The sequence below is a fragment of the Salvia splendens genome, chromosome 10, assembly GCF_004379255.2.
Source record: "Salvia splendens isolate huo1 chromosome 10, SspV2, whole genome shotgun sequence".
Classification (NCBI taxonomy): Eukaryota; Viridiplantae; Streptophyta; class Magnoliopsida; order Lamiales; family Lamiaceae; genus Salvia; species Salvia splendens.
Genome location: NC_056041.1, coordinates 11,550,427 through 11,571,887, shown reverse-complemented (window position 1 = coordinate 11,571,887; position 21,461 = coordinate 11,550,427). Strand labels below are relative to the sequence as shown.

The window sequence follows — 21,461 nt, the reverse complement described above, 5'->3', positions numbered from 1 at the left end:
GGGCGGAGGATGTGGGAGTGGGGAACTCTGAATCGGCGGGGGGGGGGGGGGGAGTTCAGTGGAACCAGCACTGTTGCTGTAATCTCCGGATGCGCTGATCCTCATCCGCTTCGGCCAGCCGGATTCCACACCCGCACTGAACTTGGGCGAATCCTGCACCGCGAGATACACATCCCAATAATTGAATGCTCCGGAGCCCTTTTCGGAGTCGGGGAACTGCTGGTGAGACAAGCAGCTTCACATCGTCGGCGGAAAATGCCGCTGGTTGCCAGCGGAGGTTGTTTGCGTAAATGCCGACAAATCGGCTGAGCGGCTTCTTCAACCGATCCCACTGTTTCCGGCATTGCTCGGAGTTGTGGGGCTTCCCCGCCGTTGGTTTGAACTCGAGGTAGCTCTGGCTAATGCTCCACCACATCCGGTTGATGTGCTGGTTCGCCCCGACGTATGGATCCTCAACCACACTGATCCACGCCTTCGCTAGCGCGACGCACTCGTCTGAGCTCCAGATGGTCCGCTTGGGCCCGCTGGATCCCCCCCACGTTAGCAGCGTACGTCGGGACGCCCCGTCCCCTGCCCCTCCCTCGCCCTGGCCTCCCCCTCCTCTCTGTCGCCGGCGGAGTCTCCCAGACCGGAGAAAGCCCCAACTCCTCGAACGAGAACGTGTTGACCCCAGCGAACTGAGTCTCGAGAGGAGGACTCACCGGGTTGTTCGTCGACAGTAAGTCCATAAAGGGCTGATAGACGTTGTCCACCGGCGATTGGGGGACCGACAACCTACTCCCCCCGGAGCGTCAGACGATCCATGCATCATGCCCGATGGCATTTGAGATTGGGGTATCATCCCCGGCATCTGGGGCATCACCCCCGGCATCTGAGGCATCACCCCCGGCATCTGAGGCATCACTCCTGCCGATGGGAAAATGCGGCGCCGGTGAATCGCCCGAGGCGGGAGAAGAATCGCTATCGTGGTGCTCCATTGATGATTCAAAAGAAATGTATTTAGAGAGATAGATACTCGTTAAAACAAGTGGTGCGGATGAAATGAAGTTCAACGAGACGTATTTATAGAAAAAAAATTAAATGAAATCGGAATTCCGTGACAGTCCACGCAATGGCGGACGTCAGGACGGAATTCCGCGGAAGGGAGCGGATCTACGACGTCCTCATGCGAATTCCGTATCCGCGCGTGTGTGGCCTAATGGCGGACGTCCGCCACAGAATTCCGCCAAATCCGTGGGAATTCCGCGTGTCCGCCATTGTGGATGCTCTAACTCTAATTTATAGAAATAAACTAACAATTCCTTCAAAAAAAATTTAATAAAAAAAAGAAATAAACTAACAAACATTAATTTCTAGAATTGAATTTATTTGGCCATGATATAATTTTTTTTATCTAATTTATTTTGAATAAGTGTTCGTTTAATTTATTTATCTCGATTTTATTTAACAATTGAGTAACATACGGGCTCCTAGATCACCTCTGTTTTTTACCTATGGGAAGAAGAAAATACTCATTCTTATTGGAAATATGCTTTTTATTTAATTTCACCTTCTTTATTATTTGTGCGTCAAATCAATTATAATTGGTAGGTGGGCTTCAACTAAATATAGTGGATCTAAAATTGTAGATGCTCTATGTCTTCGGTCGACATATATATACTCATTTACTCTTAACTCTTACTCCATGCTAGTTTATGTCCAAAATCTATTTTTATTGTTTTAAAGGTTACTGACGCTAAATAAATTCAAAATTAGGCTTGTACAAGTTTTTGCATAACAAAAAGAGGATCACCATCTTAAATTAGACTAAAATTGAATATGAGATTGCACTACTAAGATAATACTATGGTCAAAAGAAAGAAAGAGGAGTATAAATGTATAATAAATCGAAAGAGGGGGGCAATAAAACGCTAAAGCCTATGCGAAGAAAGGGAGTTGGATCCCCTGCGGTGCACAGCAGTGCTGTGCACCTCACACCACAATAAAAAAATATTTTTTTTTTATTATTAAAAAATTATGTTGTGAGGTGCACAGCACTGCTGTGCACCGCAGGGGATCCAACTCCCGAAGAAAGGGTTAGCCCTAGTGCCTAGGTTTCTTGGTTAGCCCTATTTCTGGAGAAGCATTCTGACAAAATTTCAAAATTTTGGTTTGTTGATAAGGCCATCCACAATAGGAATAGCCCAGCAATAGCTCAGCAATAGCCTAGCCACTGCCACATCATCAGCACTAAAAATCCTTCTGCCACATCATAAATAGCCCAGCCATAGCCTAGCCACATCATAAATAGCCCAGCCACATCAATAGCCACATCACTAATAACAATTATATAAAAATGAAATAATTAACAATCACACAATATACGGAATTTAATTTACGAGACATATACGAGAAACATTAATAATACTATCCACATCACTATTAACAAATATATACAAAATGAAATAATTAACAATCACACAATATACGAAATTTAATTTACGAGACATATACGGGAAAATGACGAACAAAGCGCGTATATATAGTGTTTCGAAAAAAAAAATTTATTTTTTCGCGCTAGGCTGTGCGCTGGGCGATCCGGGCGCTGCAATAGCGCCGAACGGACCGCCCAGCGCACCGCCCAGCGCCACGCGACCGCCCAGCGCTGCGCGGTTTCTCTCTCCAATCGCCCGCTGGGCGGCTGCAATAGATCGCCCAGCGAACCGCCCAGCGCCGGCGCTCGGCTGGGCGGTCGCTGGGCGCCTATTGTGGATGGCCTTAGTCGACAATTTTTCTAAAAAAATGTTTTCAAAATATATGATGGATGTTGTGAGGTAATATTATTTTTTTCTTATTGTACAATAATTCTTACTACTTAGTAGTATCTTCGAGATAAATTAATAGTTATGTCCGACCTTGACGTTAACATTCAAATTGAAAAAAATATAAATATAGACAAATACAATTAATTGTAATTATATTCATATATAATAAACAAACTTACAAGCTACTACAACTTACTCCATCCGTCCCACAATATGAGTCACATTTGATATGTGCACAGATTTTAAGAAATGTAAAGAATAGTAGATTGAAAAAGTTAATGGAATATGAGGTATACTTTTTTTCTATTTGTATTATGCTTCTTGAGTATACTTTGGTGTTGTTTAAATTTTTAATAAGTTGTCCCGATTGATAGAAAAATTTGGACTTCAACCATGAATTAAAATACCAAGACGCTATATTAAACTTATGATCTTAATATGTATATTTCAGATAGATCATGAGATAACACAGAACAATACACGGATGTTTAAAATTTTCTTGTCAAGCTTCCAAAGGCCGAAGCTATAAGCCAAGAGATGAAACAATCCTCTAGGCTGTATTCGATTCTAAACATACAAGTTAAAACAAAAATAAAATAAAATTGGATGGTTGTCCAATATTTCTTGAAAATATAGTAATTGTATGAGGTAATTAAACGGTAACGCGTGGGGCAAGGCGATGCATTTGGTTGGGGCGGTATGGTAGCATTGAGATATGAAATTGTGTTGTCTCCTTAATTTATGACTATATATATGCAAGAATGTGACAATTGATGTTATAAGTTAATGTCTTCATGTAATGCATCCAACCCATATGGGCTTGTCCTAATCTTCACTAGGATTTGCAACCCCACTTGCTTATGTCTTCTTCTCTCTCGCAACTCTAGTTTATTAGTTTTGTAATGTTCCCTTTGAAAGCTTTCTTGCTCACTATTTGTTAGGACAATGGTCCCTCATCCTATTAATGACTTCAAAAACAATATCTACGAAGATATATTTGAGTAGTCAAAATAACATGCACCACATTCTTCTTTTCTGTTGTTTTTCTTATGGTAATTAAGATATACATCAACATATATACTTTACTGAGATTGTTTCTAAATTTCCATGTGTTATATTCTTAATAAAATCAGACTATTGGGCACTAGGCCCATCTCACTTAGAGGGTGGCACACTAGGAAAATAAGAATACCCAACCTTTTTGATTGACAATTTATAACTTTGGATAAAATATATGGCTTTTATATTGTGTGATTTACAACATCAATTGAAACATATTAATACACTTTGTGGACCTTTCCACTCAAAACATATATTCTTAAAACTAGTGACTCTTATTTCAAACCAAATTGGATAGATATAATTTATCAAAAATACGTGGCCTTTCACTTCCAAAAGAAAAAGAACCCTCTGGTTTCAACACATTAAAAACCCAATGCATTAATGATTTTTTTTATAAAAACACATGGATTTTTTATAAAAAATATACATAAATTAACACTTGGATGTAGATGAAAAAAATCTAATACTAGAAAAATGTGGGGTAAACTAGAAATGGGATGAGAATATTGAAAAACGTGGAAATGCAAATGCCTAAGGGTGTGTTTGGACCACTGTATTATTGGCTTGTGATGGCCACTCCCATTCCTTGCCGCCGCCTTATCACACTCATCACTCTACAAATATAGTACTCCTTCATTTTCTTTCTACATTTATTTTACTATTTAACTATGCATGCATCTAAGTTTTTAATTTGAATGTTATGTCATAATGATTATCAATAAAATCTAATGTTGTGTGTATGTATTGCATTCAACAAAAGCAATTACTCCCTCCGTCCGCCATTAAATATCTCATTTTTTCATTTTCGTCCGTCCGTTAATAAATGTCTCATTTCACTTTTACTATATTTGGTAAGTGGACCCTACATTCCACTAAATCATTCCACTCACATTTTATTATAAAATTAATATATAAAAGTAGACCCACATTCCACTAACTTTTCTACCCACTTTACTACTACATAAAGTCAAATAATTTTCTTAAAACTCGTGTTGGTCAAATGTGAGACATTTAATCACGGATGGAGGGAGTAGTATATTCCAGGTTAGGGTGACTAGACAATTAAATCATAGATAGTTGCATGTTTCTGTCTAGTAATGATGAATTTGATCATTTGATTTGTCATAAATAACAAAAAATTGAAAAATAAAAGAGTTGACACTTGTGTGACTTCTTGGCTCACCTTGTTTTACTTCATCATAACTCCTATATTTCTGCATAAATGACAATAGAGAGCAATTTGCCAAGTTGAGAATGTGAACACATTTTTTGCCTTGGTATTATCATCTAATGACATACCTCATGCATATTCACCTTATCAAGTCACAATCTGATAAAGTTCAACACTATTTATGTTGTTGTTTTATTGAGACAATAAAAACTGTGAAGACAGGAAAGAAATGCCAACATCAACAATTTGGTCGGAAATTTTGTTTATTCTTCTCACTAATAATTTCTCAGATAGTACATTTGGTCCAACAAAACTTCACAGCATAAATACCAAAGGGGATACATCTGCTACGATAACAGATTCTCGCGCAAACAAAGGAGAAAGGACAAGAAAAACTTCATACTAATGTTCAACAGACAACGAGACAACGAGTAGCTCTAAAAGGAATGGATTAGAAAATTTACTCTATTATACAAGTGTAGAATCAGTCCTTATTTGGGAAGGCCAGTCAAATGGACCACAACACCAGTGACTCAGCCTAGATGAGATTAATTGTGAAGGAGACGTAAGGATGAGCATCTGCGTCGCCTGCAAAACCAGCCATCCCTCCTTCATCCTCTGTTTTCCAGTATGTGCTGCATCACACAAACAAGACAAATCGCACATCAACAGAAGCATTTTCTCTAGTGAATATGTTAGATATGGATCATGGCTCAGTATGATATGATCCCGGGACCATAATAAACATGTGCATTCTGAATGGAGCATATTGGAGTCAGTAAAACTAGAAACAATGCATCTGCTTCAAGAGGTGGACCAGTGCTAAACCGTTTCGTAGTAAATGCTATACATGCTCAAAACATGCAACGGTGTTATATTTGTCCCTTTCTCTACATCTGTTAAAAAATGAAGACAAGGTCAGATGAACTTAATCTCGAACGTTCTAATTCATCTAACTCTGAAGATGCAACTGTTGATGGACTCATGGTTTAACATTTTATGCTAAAAACTTTCTCCATATCAGATAAAACCACATGATTCGTAAGTTCCAATAACCTTGCCAAGAAACGATGTAATTTGCAAAGCTCAGTGGTGAACAAAAGTAGTACCTATTTGAGCTGCTGCACAATCCCTCCAGAATGGAACGAACTTTCTTCTCATTTTTAACAGATGGTGACAGCACAACAGACTGAAATAGAAAATTTGGAGAGCCACTAAGAATACATTAAGTCGTCAAGTGCATCCAAGGGAAATGAATGGGCAAAAAGAAACATGATATAGAAGTTAGAGGGATATGTTATATACCAGAAATGATGGAGGTAGACCATATCGCAGAATGCTTTCACTAAAGACACGTACAGCGCAGAAGTGCATCCAAGAGCTAAAGACCTGCCAAACAAATAAAGATTCAATTTAAGAATCCAAATAACAGGCCAATAATCTTGGATAATCATGGAGCATATTTTTGGTACTAGCTTTTTCCCATTTATGTTTGGGCATGTTGTAAATACTAGTATGTAATACTCCATTGAAATTCACGATGTTTGGGCATGTAATACTAGTATGTAATACTAGTATATTTGTGGGTAATAGTAGAAAGCCATTGAAATTCCAGTATAAAGATCATTTTTCCTTCCTTGGGATTAGAAAAATTGTATCTTTGAATGCAATAAAAAAAATTGAATTCTCTTAGGAAGAGGGACAATCACAATATATAAAATATGAACATGCATAGTTTGAATATCTTCATTCGTATGATGCCTATATATGAATTATACATCTAGACTAATATAATTGTCCCTATCAACCTGGTTTTATTTGATGCTTGTAGCCCTTGAAGTCCATAACTAGCTAGTAAAATACCCCCTTCATTCTGGGGTGACGGAAAGATCGTGCCATTCGAGCCGTTTTGTTTCATGCTTTTCCCAAGGTCTGGAAAAAGTTACTATAAGTAGGATTTTCCAAATCCTCCCTACCCAAAACGAAGATCGTGAATGGCAAATGAGACATTTATTGGTGGACGGACGAAAATGGCAAAATGGGACGTTTAATGGTGGATGGAGGGTTAAGTAAAAAGTTAACATATAAATCAACCTAGGAGTACTGAAAATAACTAATGAATAGGTACTAGAAAGCAGAAAGCTCTTCTTCAAAAGTGATGCGGGAGAAATCTACATCTCAGGTTTAATGATTGATGTAGGATAAAACAACCAAAAGCAGACTAATGACTTTGAGGAAAAGGATTTGTTGTGAAAAAGAAAAATAGGAACCTCTTTATTTCTTCAAAATTCAGCATGAGAATTATCTAATTGGGTTATTAAATACAGTACACTGGCAATAGAAGGATTTCAATAATACAACAATAGCAATGGTGATCTTAGTGCTTCTACAATGATAGTATTCACGAAAATAACTTCCCTTTCCCCCAGACCCCCACCCCTCAAAATAAAACCAAACAAGAACACCTAGGAAAAGAAATATACTATGTTGTGGACATTGCAAGAAAAGAAATTGAAAACGAACATATTGAAAAAATAAGATCCATCACAAGGTAAATGCATTTGTAAACATAAATGGTTCAATTTTTCAATGAAAGCATAACTGAGAAACAATATATGTTGCAGGAAAAAGGTCCATCAGTCTGCTAAACTATTCCACATGGTCGAAGTAGAGAATGAAACGCGTTTAGGTCACATAAACATTAGAAAAACTGCTCCTAGCTGCTCTTGGACTAAAAGTTTTATCGCGTTAACTTTACACATGCTGAACACGTTTGAAGCCAAATAAGATATCCGTCTAAATTGGAGTTAGATGCGCCTTCTCTCAAAAGTTCAGGCTGGATGCCACCAATAAGGGTTTCAATGCCAACTTCGACCAAAGGAAAAGTGTAGGGATTTGGACCTTTTTCCCTTTGTGGAAACAAAAAATAAAATCCTTAGCCTAATAGATGGTCAAATAAATACCTCCCCATAACTGGTGTAGCACCACTGCAACAACGAGCTTCTCAATGTATCTTGGTCTTGCATCAGTTTTTCAAGCTCCTGCTTTCGAGAATCTTGAGTCTCTGGATTATATTCAAAATCACGAACCTATATTGCATAAAATGTGATTCAGTGCGGAATCCTTTCAGACGTCACAGATTCTCAACGTCACAAATACTTGTGAGGTGATGTGGAAAACAGCATGCATGAAACGAAACATGAATGCATAAGAAATTGCAACCTCACCTGAAAACTTCTTTCTCGCGCCTTAGTTCTAAAATTGTCAGCATCTCGACTGAATAATGTTACAGTATATAGAGCATATTCATTGTCCTCATGGAGCTTCTTGGAGGATCTGGGAACCTTAAAAAAGTAGTTCCATCAAAAGGTGTGATTTACTAATAGAGATTCAATTTCAAGAAAAATAACAGTACAGTTACAGCAGTCACCAAGAAAACAAAATGCTAATTTTATGTCTGGTACAAAATAGAAATGTTAAGACTTAGAATTTCTGCAACCAAATATGCTAATGTGGCAATAAATGCTGAAATGTCAAGAGGGTCCCTAGATGCAAACCCAAAGAGAAGAACTTTATAGCTTCGTAACCATTAAATGAGCACTTACCACATAATCTGTGAGTGTTTCATAGCTTGTTAGCCAATCCTTCTGAGAATACTTCGAAACAACTGCGAGGAGAGTTATCAAGTGTTCTGAAGTAACAATATCTTGTGGCTTCACCAAGTTGGAAAGGTCACGAACAGCTAAGCTACAAAATTATACTATTTGGATAAGCCTATAATATTCAAATTCCACCCCCAGCTCAAAAAGCATAGTATATTCATGCATAAGATGAGTGTTTGTTAGAGAGACAGAGAGAGAGCACAGTAACTAAACTATCCAAAAACTTCATCCGACAGAAAAAGAAAATATCATATGTAAGACATATTTCAAAGTTTTTATTTGACACCAAATCTGATAAACACCACATATTATAGAAACTTTAAACTACAAATTGATCTCAGGCTCTTTCTATTAATGTTTTATACACAATAACACTCAACATCCTTCAAATATCTTCATATTTATACAATAATAAATTGACCATCTTTTATCATGACAAAAACTCTAAATTCTATAAAGGTTTAAACTAAGCCACATGGAGATATAATAAAAATAAGAGCATCCATGATCTACTTATAAGATTCATTTATGCATCTAGATTTTCAAGGAAATACTCTTTCCATCCCTTGTAAGTGTTCTCCTTTTATCACTTTAGCCTGTCCCTCAAAAGTGTTCTCATTCCACTTTTGGAAACTATCCACCACTAACAATTTTATATGTTAGTTGTTACCCTTAATTTTACTCTAAAGAAGTGGGAGCTCTACTTGGTTTTAATGTAAATAACCTCTCTTTCCACGTATGGCACATATCCACAACAAGACCATGACCTAGATAAAACAGCTAAAACACATGCACTTGATGCCAAAATTCCAGATCACTATGATTCATGTCAACAAAATACCTTCCAGCCTGCTTTCGATTAATGGCATTTAGTTGACTGCGCACGTTACTGTATTCAGCAACCCGAACCTGTGTGATAATATCCCAACAGTAACATGCTTAGTGAATGAATTTCTAATAATACTCAGAATGTGTATTAGTACAATAGTTTCTTGAGTGTAACCAAAAAAATGAATGTAGTAGTACATAATTTGACTAACTCAAATTCACCCTTGTAGAATAGGTTCCATTCTTAATATTCATCAAGATGACAAACAGTGGAAAGATGAAGAAATCTAGTTCATAACTTCATCTGAAACTTAAGCAAATCTCTAGGAGGTGAGGATCACTGGTTAAGATATATCCTCGAGTCACAACTCATAGAAATCAACCATTGAGTAGATACATCATATAACTCCTATCTTAACTGATGAAGCACTTCAACATAATTAGTGTCGAATAATGACATATTTTTTATTCACCAAACCACTGAGACATATAACTATTGAACTTTGGACGAGCAAGTGTACCTTCAAATCATCTTCAATTTTAGCAATTTGTACATGAATTCCATCGACAATATCCTTGAGTGGTGACATTGTGGGATACTTTGCTTCATCCCACGCAAACCTAAGCAAATCATAAAATATTAGCAAATCTCAATCACTCACAGTCTAACACGTGAGCAATCCAATTTGAAGAAAGATCAATCACCTAGTGAGGTAAGAGTCAACTGGAACCCCATCAACAGTAAGAGAGCTGCTAACAACTCCAGACACCCTCTCTAATTCCTCAATCTGTCGGCGGATTTTGTGAGACACCCCTTCGATGAAGTTGTTCGACTGCAAAATTAAACTCATACAGTCCTTACTTCCCAAATCTCAAACAATGTAGACACAATAACTATTAAATTCCTTAAACAACTCACTTTCAATAGATCATCACTCAATGCCAGCAGAGAATCCAGGGTGCCTACGCGCAGATTCGGAATATTGAACTGCAGAGTCCAATAAAAACCACATCCGTGATCCGAACAAAAAACCCAACTTTATTCAGATTAAGTGGTAAAACGGCAAATTTTCCCAAATCAGAAGTACAATTCACAGGATACAGCAGACAAATAGGAGTAGAATTGCACATAAATCAAATCATTACTCGATAAAGAGCGGTGTCAAAGGCTTGTTTGGAGATGGATTCTTGAAGGCGACTCCACAAAGAAGATGCCGACGAGGCTTGGCCAACGGGGAGAGATGCCGTCCAGTAACGAGTCGTCATTGCCGCGAATCTCTGATTATGGAATCAAATTATATGCAAAAGTGGCAATATCACGTGTGAACTTTTGGGGGAAATTGTAATGAGGTGTGGAGATAGGGAAGAAGAAGGTTGGATTGGGATAACGGCTGCTGATCTGATGAGTAATTGCTATACCACTTCTTCCACCAATTTCGTTTCCTATGGTGTGTGATAGTGCTTTTTTTATGTTTCAACTTTCAAACATTGTTCCTTTTTCTTGTAATTATTCAAATCGTTTTCTTCAATAATTTCTTTTATTTTGTTAACCATAGTCATTATAAAGTGTCAATTTTTGTTTGAAATAAGTATATAATTATTTGCTGATTTTGATTTAAAATATTATACTTTCATCGAAGATGATCCACTTTTGTCCCAACCAACATGACTAATTACTAAAAATTGAAACATGTCATTTCTAATTTTGTTCTCTCTCTTATTTATTCTTTCTACTTTAACTATTTATTAGAGTATAATTTTTTTAAAACGAGTGAAAAAAATGTGTCAACACTAATGAAACATAGGGAGTATTTATTCTAAATAAAATCTATTACGAATATTTGATTTATTTCTTTATTTTTAAAATTGAATTTTATTGTGCATTTCTCTGATTACATATGCTTAGCATTTAGCAAAATTAAACTCCGTAGGTAGAATCTTGTAAAATTTTGACGGTATCATTGTCGGCTCTTTCAACGCCTAGTTTGCTTTTAATGACAACAATAGTATATATCACTAATTTATATCACTATTTATCTAATTATTCTCTCTCATACTCATCTCTATCTATCGCTATCCATACGATGCATGATGCAGCTGCTTCCTATGACACAAATGCCGACACCAAAAAATATCTCACGATTATAAATAGAATTTTGGCCCCAATGTAAAAATGTTGAGTTGGTCACTAGTTGTAGGAGTTGCAATAACGCAATGAAAATCAAGCAGCTATTAATCAGATGGTCTAGTAGATGCATATAAATCACATGTATCGGCATTTTTGATATCAGAGCTTGTTGTTGATGGTTGTCATCATAATCCAACAGCTGAAAACGAGCCAGGGCGTTAGTCGAATACATGATCCGACGAATCACTAGTTGCGATATTCAATTTATGACTTTGCTTATGAAGTGTTGGATGGAATCTATATTATTTGTTTGCACTAAAGTTAAGACAGTGTTATTTAATGGAGAATAATTTAAGTACCGAGAAAATAAAATAAGAAAAATTAAAAATATTGACATTTGCAAAAAAAAAAGAAAGAACTAACTACCTGTCTTGGATAGTCCCTAGACGAATCACTAAACAAAGTATGAAAGGGATAAGGCTACAAATTTTTTTTTTCATTTCTCGGATTAAATAAAAAGTAATTACGGCATTGCATTGTTCTCAATTTTGATTCTACGTTTGGTAGCCCTTTTTATTCGAACACTATGATGCAGTACAGTGCTTCATCTTGTTTGTGTTGAGAAATTTATTTCATTCTAACACAATATTATGTGATTAAGGATAGCGAGAAAATGTTAACAAATGTCAGGACCTTGTTTACATATAAAAAATGGCTACATTAAGAATTATCGATTTTCAGACAGCAAGTATCAAACAATTTCCAGAAGTAAGGCTATACATTAAACAAAGAGAGCTGTCGGTTTCTGAGTACAAAAGAGTGTAACTTAGCACACTTATCCTATCTGTAGTAACAAAATCACCATGCACCTTTATGTACACAAAATTGAAATAAAACTTACAGGTCACACGCTGAGCCAACTGGACGTAGTAAATGACACTACGGAAACCAACAGAAAATGAATGATTTCTTATCATTCCAGCTTAACCCTGTCTCCTTCCAGCTGCTGTTTCTCTGGCTCAGCGGGGAAGTATTTTATACCTACCATGTCGCCTACTTCGCTCATTACCTGGTATGAAAACCAAGTGATAGGATGAATTAGGAACCACGACATATGATGTATAGCCACTAAATTAGACAAGTCAAATAATAAATCCAATCGCAGATACGAAATATTTGGGCATGAAGCACATGAACAGCATGGTTTCCCATCAACTACTAAACATTGGTAGTTGAAAGAAACATGAACGAGGAAACACAAGAAAGGAAAGAGCAATGATGTCAACTACTAAACGCTGCGAGCTGAAAGACTCACCTCCAAAGCTTTGACAAGGTCTTCCCTTGAATGAGCAGCAGAGATGCAAATGCGTGCACGTGCCAGAAGCAAAGGTGTGGCGGGAAACGCAACAGTCACAACAGCCACCTACATGGTGGAACAACATATGAAAGGAAATACACCAGAAATAAACCATCTAAGAGCTTGCTTGTGAAACTAAACAAACTCAAGGGAAATGCAGGTACTGTTTTGCCAGCTTTTGGATGATTTGGAAGAAAATTGTACTGGAAAATGTTATCTATTAGAAAGAAAATACATTATATTTATTGTGTCCTCGGATATTTTACAAGGGTTACCACTGCTTATAAAAGGTTCAGAGAAACGCTAAAGCTGAAAAGAGTAAAAAAGGCTTACATTTCTTTTCAGGCACTCTCGTGAAAATGCAGGAATTTTTGCTGGATTATAGAGCATAATGGGCATCACAGGAGAATCATTATCACCGAGAACCTCAAAACCCATTTTCTGTAATTCGGATCTGAAAAAGTTGCTATTCTCCCGTATCTTGGCTAGTTTTTGAGCCCCTATCATAAACAATGCTTGATAAGGTCACAATCAGGTATAATAGAGAGCAGTGGCACATTACAGTTATCCAAGCAACTAAAGGAGATCGAATTCCACCTCTACTGGAGCCATCTTCGCCATTAACAACCTTAATGGAAGAAATTATCTGCTCCGCAGCAGGTGGCGATATTGAGGTAGCATAAAGATGAGCAGGGCAAGTATACTTCAAGTATTGAATAAGTTCCTGCAGAAAACAACAATGTATAATTTGGTCACAGAAATGATAACAGAGTTCACGATGATGGCATGCATAACATATAGGGCATAAGAGACTAACAGTTCCTTCTCTTTATAAAGAATAAGATCAGGCAATTAAGAAATGACAGTGATTTGGAAATCATTACTGAATATCCCCAGTACAAGTAAAATTTACATAAAATCAAGAGATTATAACCAAATATATATCTGAAAACAAAAAAGGGCACTTATAAAGCAAGAATTTTATATTATCATATTTTATACATTTGTACATAGTCAGAAACCGGAACAAAATTGCTAGCTCTCAACAACGATGTAAATTTAAATATGCAGCCACATCATAGAAAAACTGTTATGTTATAATGGAAAGAACCTTAGATCCTGCAATATAGCCACCACATGATCCAAATGATTTTGTGAAAGTTCCCATCATAATATCTACATCTGCAGTATCAACGCCTAACAGCTCACAGACGCCCCTTCCAGTTTTTCCAACAGCTCCAATGCTGTGTGCCTCATCTAGATAAACGTATGCCTGTTACAAAGGAAAATCACACGAATAGACGAGGTTAGATGTGGAGATACAGAGAAAAGGCAGTTTAGGAAACAGAGAAAAAAAAAGAGGTCCAATGTAGCATGCCTGTGAAATTGAAGTTTCGGATTTCTTTCTTAAGAAGAAAAAGAAACCTTATTTAAGTTACCATAATACCAAATTAGAATGATTCTAATACAGACAGGTCATTCACAACAATGAAGGACCAGGCATCATTTGAATCAAAACATTTCAAGTTGAAATAAAAGATTGGTGATTATTGAACAAAAAGAAGAAGCTGGCTTGCTTAGAAATTGCCTTGTATTTCTTGCATATGGCAACAATCTCAGGGAGCTGGCACAGTTCCCCTTCCATGCTGTAGATTCCTTCCACTACGACCATTATCTTCTTCCAAGGTCTGTGGGTTCTTGGCTGTCCCTCAGCAATTTGTTCTCTGAGAACTTTCTCCAAATGAGACGGTGCTAAAGGAAGGATTCAAAAACAAAATAAAACACTTAAAGTTATTTAATAATATTTGCAGATATTTCAGTTTTGAGGAAAAAATGAGGAATTCTAGACATACTATTATGCTGAAAAACCCGTATAGTGGCTCCAGATCCCCGAGCACCATTAACAATAGAGTTATGATTCAGCGAGTCACTGATAATCAGACGTCCCTGCAAATTTTGAAATAAAATAAGTACCACTGACAATAAAGAACCATCAGATAATACCAGTTTAACAAACTGGCATACCTTCCCCATTAATACAGGAAGAATGGCAGAATTTGTGGCATAACCCATGCCAAAAACTATAGCAGCTTCCTTTCCCAAAAAATTAGCTACACACTTCTCTAATTCAACATGCAATGTGGTAGTGCCTGATCACATAGTATAACTTGTCAATATAAATGTAAAGAGCAAAATAAGGTATAGTATAGCTAATAAACTAATTTACCTCCATCAACCCGTGTACTGCATGAGCTAGGGGCAAAATTCTTCAATGTCTCAATTGCACGTGGCGTGCAGTATTCGTCTGCTGCCGCAAACCCCAAATAGTTATAAGATCCTAGGTTCAGACATCTTTTCACTTTTGTGGTTCGCCTGCATAAATTAGTTTCTACTCAGAATGGCTGTACAAAATAAAGTACAGCTTTTACATGAGGAAATCATGTTTCAAAAAAATATTTATTTGATTTTCTTTAATTTAACCTCCATATGGTACCGTAACAAGTTGATGGCAATTGTTATTGTATTAAGGATAGATTTTCTAAAATAAAATTATGGAACCAGAAATAGAAAAGGCCATAGCTTGTACCACCAACAAACAGATACTTACTTTAAAGTTTTGTTGTTGTCATTAGAGATACGCTCCACCAAATCAAACCAAGCATCAGGAGAGCTTGATATTGGTCTATTAAAGCAATCCTGCAAATTACATGAGTATTGCCAATGCTTTTAACTTTTGACGATGTCTAAAATACATTCATATTCTATACCAAAGAAAAATACAAGTTTTTTTGCGAATATCAACTCCAATTGATGGAGATAAAATGTCATGTATTAACCTTGTTACTAGTTTACACTTCATATAGACTCTACTCTTATTTTTCACCGATTTGCAGTGAAACATTCTAGCATTCGCCATTGAAGGAGAACGTGAAAATCTAGTTCGGACAAGGCATTTGGCATTTAAGAGAAATAGAAATATCTAAGCCAAAGTGAGAGTAAAAACAAAAACCCTCTAGAAGTAGCATTACTCACAAGATGTGTGTCACTAAAGATCACCAAAAACAAATACTCTAGAATTCTAATTACAGAGCTAGAACATAATACACAGACACAGAGAGATATAGAGAGAAGATAACCTGAATCCGTAGATACAATCTCCGAACATAGAAATCCTCAAGCCCCAAGCAGATTGGCGCGTAGCCCTTCCACAATCAAAATAAAGGAAAGACGCATCGTATGAGAATCAAATCCGAGAGAGAAACATGTATTTGATGCATACAGATCGCTGAAATGGTTGAGTGTAGAGTAGGAATACCTGAAGGCTGCTCTTGGACCACCAGTCGAAAATTTTGCGGAAAAAATCGCGGAGCTGGCCGAATGCGAAGAGGAGGCCGTAGCTGAAGTATGTGGTAAGGGCGGTGATGTAAGGGATTGTGATCATCTTGGAATCCGCGGCGGCGACGATCTGGTCCCGCGGCGTGGAAAGGAGAAGAGGATCGGTGCCCCCTTGGATGAGATCCCAATGGAGAGAGAAAAGTATTGTGAGGAGATTGCTTCTGACCTTACCTCTTTTGCACTGATTTTTCAAATTTCCTATTTTTTCTGGTATTGGGTTTATCGATTCTCTTCTCTTTTTTTTGCATTATTTGGTCAATTTGGGTTCTTTTTATTTTTTATTTTTTATTTATGTTTAAATAATAATATTCAAGATCAGAGATCGTTCTTCCTCTGAATAATCTACTTTTCAATTGCATTCACAGAGGCTTAATAGTTTTAAATATAGAGGTATTAGAATTAAGAATCATAAAGTTTTTACGAATTCCTGTACTTTCCAAAAGCTATGAAAACAGTCTTGAAAATCACAAAAAGATACACAGAGACATATTTCATGACACATTATTTAACGTTGGATGCAAAAATTAGGGCATTGAAACAATGTCGTTTCATTTATAATTCAGATTGAGTCACATGGATTTTACGGCTACCTACGTAGGATCAAAGTCTGCCGAAACTTTTCTGTTTAGGTCGAGGTGGAAAAAATGAATACTTTCGAAAGTCCGTGATTTTAAAGATAATTTTCAAAGTTCTTAGGAAATTTCAGAATTCGCTTTTAAGACGAAGACAATTTTGTGGATCCAAAACACATGATTTTGTGTAACTTTTAACCTAATCATGTGCAAATTGCTGTAACTGTTTAAAATATTTAATTAATTCCTAAAATATTATACATGTCTTGTATCTTAAAAAGAAAAACAACTATACACTGGTTTTCAAATATGAAAAAGAAAACCAACAAAATATCTGGAGAAGTCTAGAAATAGTTAGCAAGAATTTTAGTTTGAAAAGAGTAATACTCCGTATACGATTAGTTTAAGAGTCGTTTGGTCGACAAGAATTTAAATTTGAGAAAATTAATATGCTTATTTTTATACTACTTCCGTCCCACATTAAGTGTCACACTTAGTGTAGGTGCGAATTTTAAGAAATGTAAAGAAAAATGAGTTGAATAAGTTAGTGGATTATGAGTCTCACTTATATATATATTAGTTTTATAATAAAATGTGAGTAGAATTGGTTGGTGGAATGTGGGGTCTACTTATTATTTATGGTAAAAGTGAAATGTATCTCTTATTATGGGATGGCGAAATGGCAAAATGTGACATCTAACTTGGGACGGAAGTATATGACTCGAATTAATGGCTTGGTATTTCTCTCTTCATGGGGTTATAAAAAGCATAAATAATTTGTGCCCAGATTAGCCCATGAAAATGAAGAAGGGAAAAGGGACCATATGCATAAATTGCTTCCCAAGGTTTGGGCCGAAACAAACCAGAAGTGGGCCGGTTGTAATTAAAAATTCCCGAATCGAAAACTGCCGATTCAGTTCTTACTATTGGACGATTGTTTTAATTAAATTATCATTTTCAATATATACTTCTTTCAATTTTGACAATGGCACTGATGTGACAATATACAAATTATTTTTTTAGTACATCATTATATATAGTACTACATAACATAACATAACAGATCGAGCCGATGGTGAAAGTAAATAAGATTCAGTTTCATGCATAGTAGTAGTATAGCACAACACCAAAGAAAATCTATAGTCTTACCGGTAAATCAATATTGCCTGTGAAAATTCGTAAATGTTAAGATTTACTTGTTTATAAATATCACAACTAACTCAATGTGGCCAACCCCTATACCTCTTAAAAGTATAACCGATCTAAAGATTCTGTGCATTTGAAAAGTCAGAAGATAATGTGGCAAGTCAGTGCTTCTTCTTCTTCCCAGCACTGGCTTTTGTTGGAGATGTGAAGATGTTCGCGAAAATGGCGACGATAAGCACCACTGAAATTAGTGAACCGTACTTTGCCAACAGCATCTAGACATGGATACAACAGGATCAGAAGAAGAAAATGTTGAAGTTAGGCTGCAATTTTCCAAAATTTTGAAAATGGTAGGAAATTAAAAGCTCTAATGCCGACATATTCACAATCGAGAAAGATATGCTTAGCACATGACATGTAAAATCTATATGCATGTAATGTATTTGAGAGCACATTGCGTCTAACATTTTTCTAATAGGCATATAGCAACAATCCCAGATGTATTTATATTATGAGGAAAGAAAGTTGTTACCTTTGCCTGAAAGTATTTGCACATCCCAAAATGATTATGATATGTAAGAAGATAAAAACCAAGTTAGCATCATAGGATATCACCAATGAATGTGTATTGAAAAATAAAGCTTCATTACAATTTGGAATTTGTTCTCAGCAGCTGATTCAGATAGAATCCTCAATGGTAGAATAGGAGTTGAATACGCTTCCTGTGTAAAAAATAATTAGATCACACAAACCTATACGAGAACTGTTTCTGATAAACTCAATTTTGAAGAGAGCATACCTGTAGTTTCGACTTTGTGGGAACACGGTAAGTGATCAAAGCAGGCGTCCCATAGTACACCGTTTTCACCTTCGACTCCAATTCAAATGAATGAGACACAAGGGAACCACTGAGATAAAACGACACGACCCTCGAATCAGTAAAAAGAAAAGTTTGACAAATAAACTGCTGACATATAAGTTATAAACATTAGAGACTTACGCATCAAGCTTTTCCCAGGTCTTGGATGTATTTCCAATAACAGTGTCGAAAACCTCTTCAGCCCAATTATCATCATAGAGTGCAACATCATAGGCAGGTCTGCATCAATATTACACATCATATTATTTTCTAGATCCAATGTCTCAATCAGGTGTACACCATAAGGCTCCACAAATTTCTGGTGATTGTAAGAACAAAATACCCCTAATCTTGACAAACAAAACAACTGGAGTTCTTATTAGGCAGTATATTGTTCTTGGAGTGTCAAGAAGCAAAACTGCATCATCTAGCTAATGATCTATGACGAAATTGTAAACAGAAAAGATACACATACACCTCAAACCAAGCAATGAGTAAGGGAATACATTCAGTGGTTCCGAAATCCATGTCGAAATGATGAGATTTGAGAAGTAAATTAAAAATTTAACAGTGGATTTAACATAATTTAAGTGATTTGAGTAAATCAGATTTTATCTAGATCCAATTAATTTTTTCGATTTTTCTTAATCAAAGATTAATTTTGTGAATTATGGAAACGAATTAGACCAATTATTTTAACCTCTTATTTTTCAATCTTATAAAATACAGTTTCGAATGCATACTAACGTCGCCTAGATGCACGAAAACAAGCAAAACAAAATCAACAATGATAAAATGCAGCTTAGAAATCCATGATATAATTAAACAAAGATTAGAAAATTCACAGAGTATATAACAAAAGGATCAGCAATAAGAAATGCTCAAACAAGCGCAATTTCAGCAATCAACCACCAAATTGAAAAAAATGAGCGCACGTTCATACACAAACTCTTAGAAGAAATGCAAGTGAGAGAAGAGGGGATTACTCGGATCCAGTGTTATAAATGTCGACGGAGACGGATAACCGCTCCAAATCCGAATTCACCTTCGTGCGAGAAACTCTTTTATGAGCCACGATAAACGGTGAATTTGCAGATTCGGCTAAAGCTAAACAAAGGATTGAGATCGCGCATGCGACGGAGACGATCGGACACGTGAAGTAGTTCGCCATTGATTCTTCAATTTCAAACTGTATTCCTTCGTTTTCTGATTTTTTTCTGAGGGAGATTTCACTGTCAGTCGTCAGACTTGTACGGACAGGTCGGCATGAAGTGAATTTTCTATTTTATATCGTTTGAAATGGACCAAGTCCATTATTGAAACTGTGGGCCTTAATGGCCCAGTAATTCTCTACGTGATCTTGGTGTATTAATTTTATTCATTTAATAGGTGCTAGCGAGATTTTGTTATTTTGGGAAATTTGTATTAAATATGTTGGTTAATTCGATTAAGTATTTCTATCAGTTTGTGAAGATGGTCAATCCTCAATGAATTCTAATTAATGGAAGAAATGGCATGACTAATATAGTCATAATATGTTAATCTATATGTGATTAACAATACACAAAAAGTGGATTCAATTACATGTGCATTAAATTTGTTATCCTTTTTTTATGTGGATGTAATAGTATCACACATTAAGGGTGTGTTCAGTTTCACTGATATGAAATTATTAGGTTAACAAACTGTATCAGATTTGAGGGTGGGTGGCCCACCAAGTATGAAATAAAATAAATGTTCAGTTAATAAGAATTAGACATGTTTTGGAGAGATGTTTTATGCACTGAATTTCATATTTCCATCCCGTACCCTTTTACTTGGTTGACTGCATGAGGGAATTGATTTTTTGGGGGGCAAAAGGGTCATTTATATGTCCAACTCATGGTCCAACAGTACAACCAACAATTAAAACACACGAATTTTGAATGATATAAATATGGGGAAATAAGGCTGCAACAGTGCGGGCCCTTGTACAATATTGGGCCTAACGGAATTGAAACATGTACACCAAACAGCAGATTTCCCCCATATTTCCAAAGAATTAACCCCAATTCTTGCTATATCTAAGAAAGTGAACACACCCTTAGTATAAAGTAATTATTTTGAAAATTGCAATTGAAAATATATTTCTTCCACGTCAATGAACATGTAAGTTATGCTCTTAAAAGTAGGACTGGCAAGTCGTGCGGATTGGGTCGTTATCGGGTCAACCTGATAATGACCCAACCCAATAAGGCCTAACCTGAACCCGACCTGTTAAGGAAACTGTAAATCCGAACACGAACCCGACCTGCTACCTTCAAATCCGAACACGACCCGCACCCGACACGAACCCGTTATCGACACGATATAATATGGGTTGACACGACACGATAACAACCCGAACCTGATATTACACGATTAAAACCTAATATTACACGATTAAACCTTAATTTTTAACCTAATTTACACAATTAAAATTCGTTTTATACTATTT

General features: G+C 36.3%; 3 protein-coding genes across 3 annotated transcripts; all 3 read right to left on the bottom strand.

Annotated features, from left to right (window-relative positions):
* Positions 1–5,282: 5,282 nt before the first annotated feature.
* On the bottom strand, positions 5,283–11,009 carry LOC121750727 (V-type proton ATPase subunit C-like). The gene is made up of 11 exons (XM_042145325.1): positions 10,674–11,009; positions 10,447–10,515; positions 10,233–10,360; positions 10,049–10,148; positions 9,541–9,608; positions 8,643–8,784; positions 8,265–8,381; positions 8,001–8,126; positions 6,343–6,426; positions 6,147–6,226; positions 5,283–5,672 (listed from the first exon to the last, which is right to left on the bottom strand). Exons 1-11 carry the CDS (start codon positions 10,791–10,793, stop codon positions 5,576–5,578), a joined length of 1,131 nt encoding a protein of 376 aa, XP_042001259.1. The 5' UTR covers positions 10,794–11,009; the 3' UTR covers positions 5,283–5,575.
* A 1,405-nt stretch (positions 11,010–12,414) lies between these two features.
* Positions 12,415–16,609, bottom strand: LOC121750596 (long chain base biosynthesis protein 2a-like). Its single transcript, XM_042145158.1, has 12 exons — positions 16,329–16,609; positions 16,150–16,215; positions 15,621–15,709; positions 15,240–15,385; positions 15,038–15,162; positions 14,866–14,959; positions 14,601–14,764; positions 14,124–14,285; positions 13,610–13,736; positions 13,346–13,512; positions 12,971–13,078; positions 12,415–12,724 (listed from the first exon to the last, which is right to left on the bottom strand). The coding sequence occupies exons 1-12, from the start codon at positions 16,452–16,454 to the stop codon at positions 12,629–12,631; spliced, it is 1,470 nt and encodes a 489-aa protein (XP_042001092.1). The 5' UTR covers positions 16,455–16,609; the 3' UTR covers positions 12,415–12,628.
* Positions 16,610–18,125: 1,516 nt separating this feature from the next.
* On the bottom strand, positions 18,126–21,057 carry LOC121750448 (translocon-associated protein subunit beta-like). Its single transcript, XM_042144986.1, has 6 exons — positions 19,972–21,057; positions 19,127–19,225; positions 18,926–19,034; positions 18,777–18,848; positions 18,659–18,664; positions 18,126–18,401 (listed from the first exon to the last, which is right to left on the bottom strand). Exons 1-6 carry the CDS (start codon positions 20,154–20,156, stop codon positions 18,288–18,290), a joined length of 585 nt encoding a protein of 194 aa, XP_042000920.1. The 5' UTR covers positions 20,157–21,057; the 3' UTR covers positions 18,126–18,287.
* Positions 21,058–21,461: the final 404 nt, after the last annotated feature.

What these genes read in the sequence shown, in the direction of transcription:
- LOC121750596 (XM_042145158.1), bottom strand. Translation starts at nt 16,454, where the DNA reads ATGATCACAATCCCTTACATCACCGCCCTTACCACATACTTCAGCTAC. An exon ending in GATTGTATCTACGGATTCAG is followed by an intron (nt 15,710 to 16,149) that starts GTTATCTTCTCT and finishes TGTAATTTGCAG; the next exon opens with GATTGCTTTAATAGACCAAT. An exon ending in CCATATGCAAGAAATACAAG is followed by an intron (nt 14,286 to 14,600) that starts GCAATTTCTAAG and finishes CCTTTGTAACAG; the next exon opens with GCATACGTTTATCTAGATGA.
- LOC121750727 (XM_042145325.1), bottom strand. Translation starts at nt 10,793, where the DNA reads ATGACGACTCGTTACTGGACGGCATCTCTCCCCGTTGGCCAAGCCTCG. An exon ending in GTTGACTCTTACCTCACTAG is followed by an intron (nt 10,149 to 10,232) that starts GTGATTGATCTT and finishes TGATTTGCTTAG; the next exon opens with GTTTGCGTGGGATGAAGCAA. An exon ending in CGCGAGAAAGAAGTTTTCAG is followed by an intron (nt 8,127 to 8,264) that starts GTGAGGTTGCAA and finishes TATGCAATATAG; the next exon opens with GTTCGTGATTTTGAATATAA.
- LOC121750448 (XM_042144986.1), bottom strand. Translation starts at nt 20,156, where the DNA reads ATGGCGAACTACTTCACGTGTCCGATCGTCTCCGTCGCATGCGCGATC. An exon ending in ATTTATAACACTGGATCCGA is followed by an intron (nt 19,226 to 19,971) that starts GTAATCCCCTCT and finishes ATATTGATGCAG; the next exon opens with ACCTGCCTATGATGTTGCAC. An exon ending in ACCTGGGAAAAGCTTGATGC is followed by an intron (nt 19,035 to 19,126) that starts GTAAGTCTCTAA and finishes GTTTTATCTCAG; the next exon opens with TGGTTCCCTTGTGTCTCATT.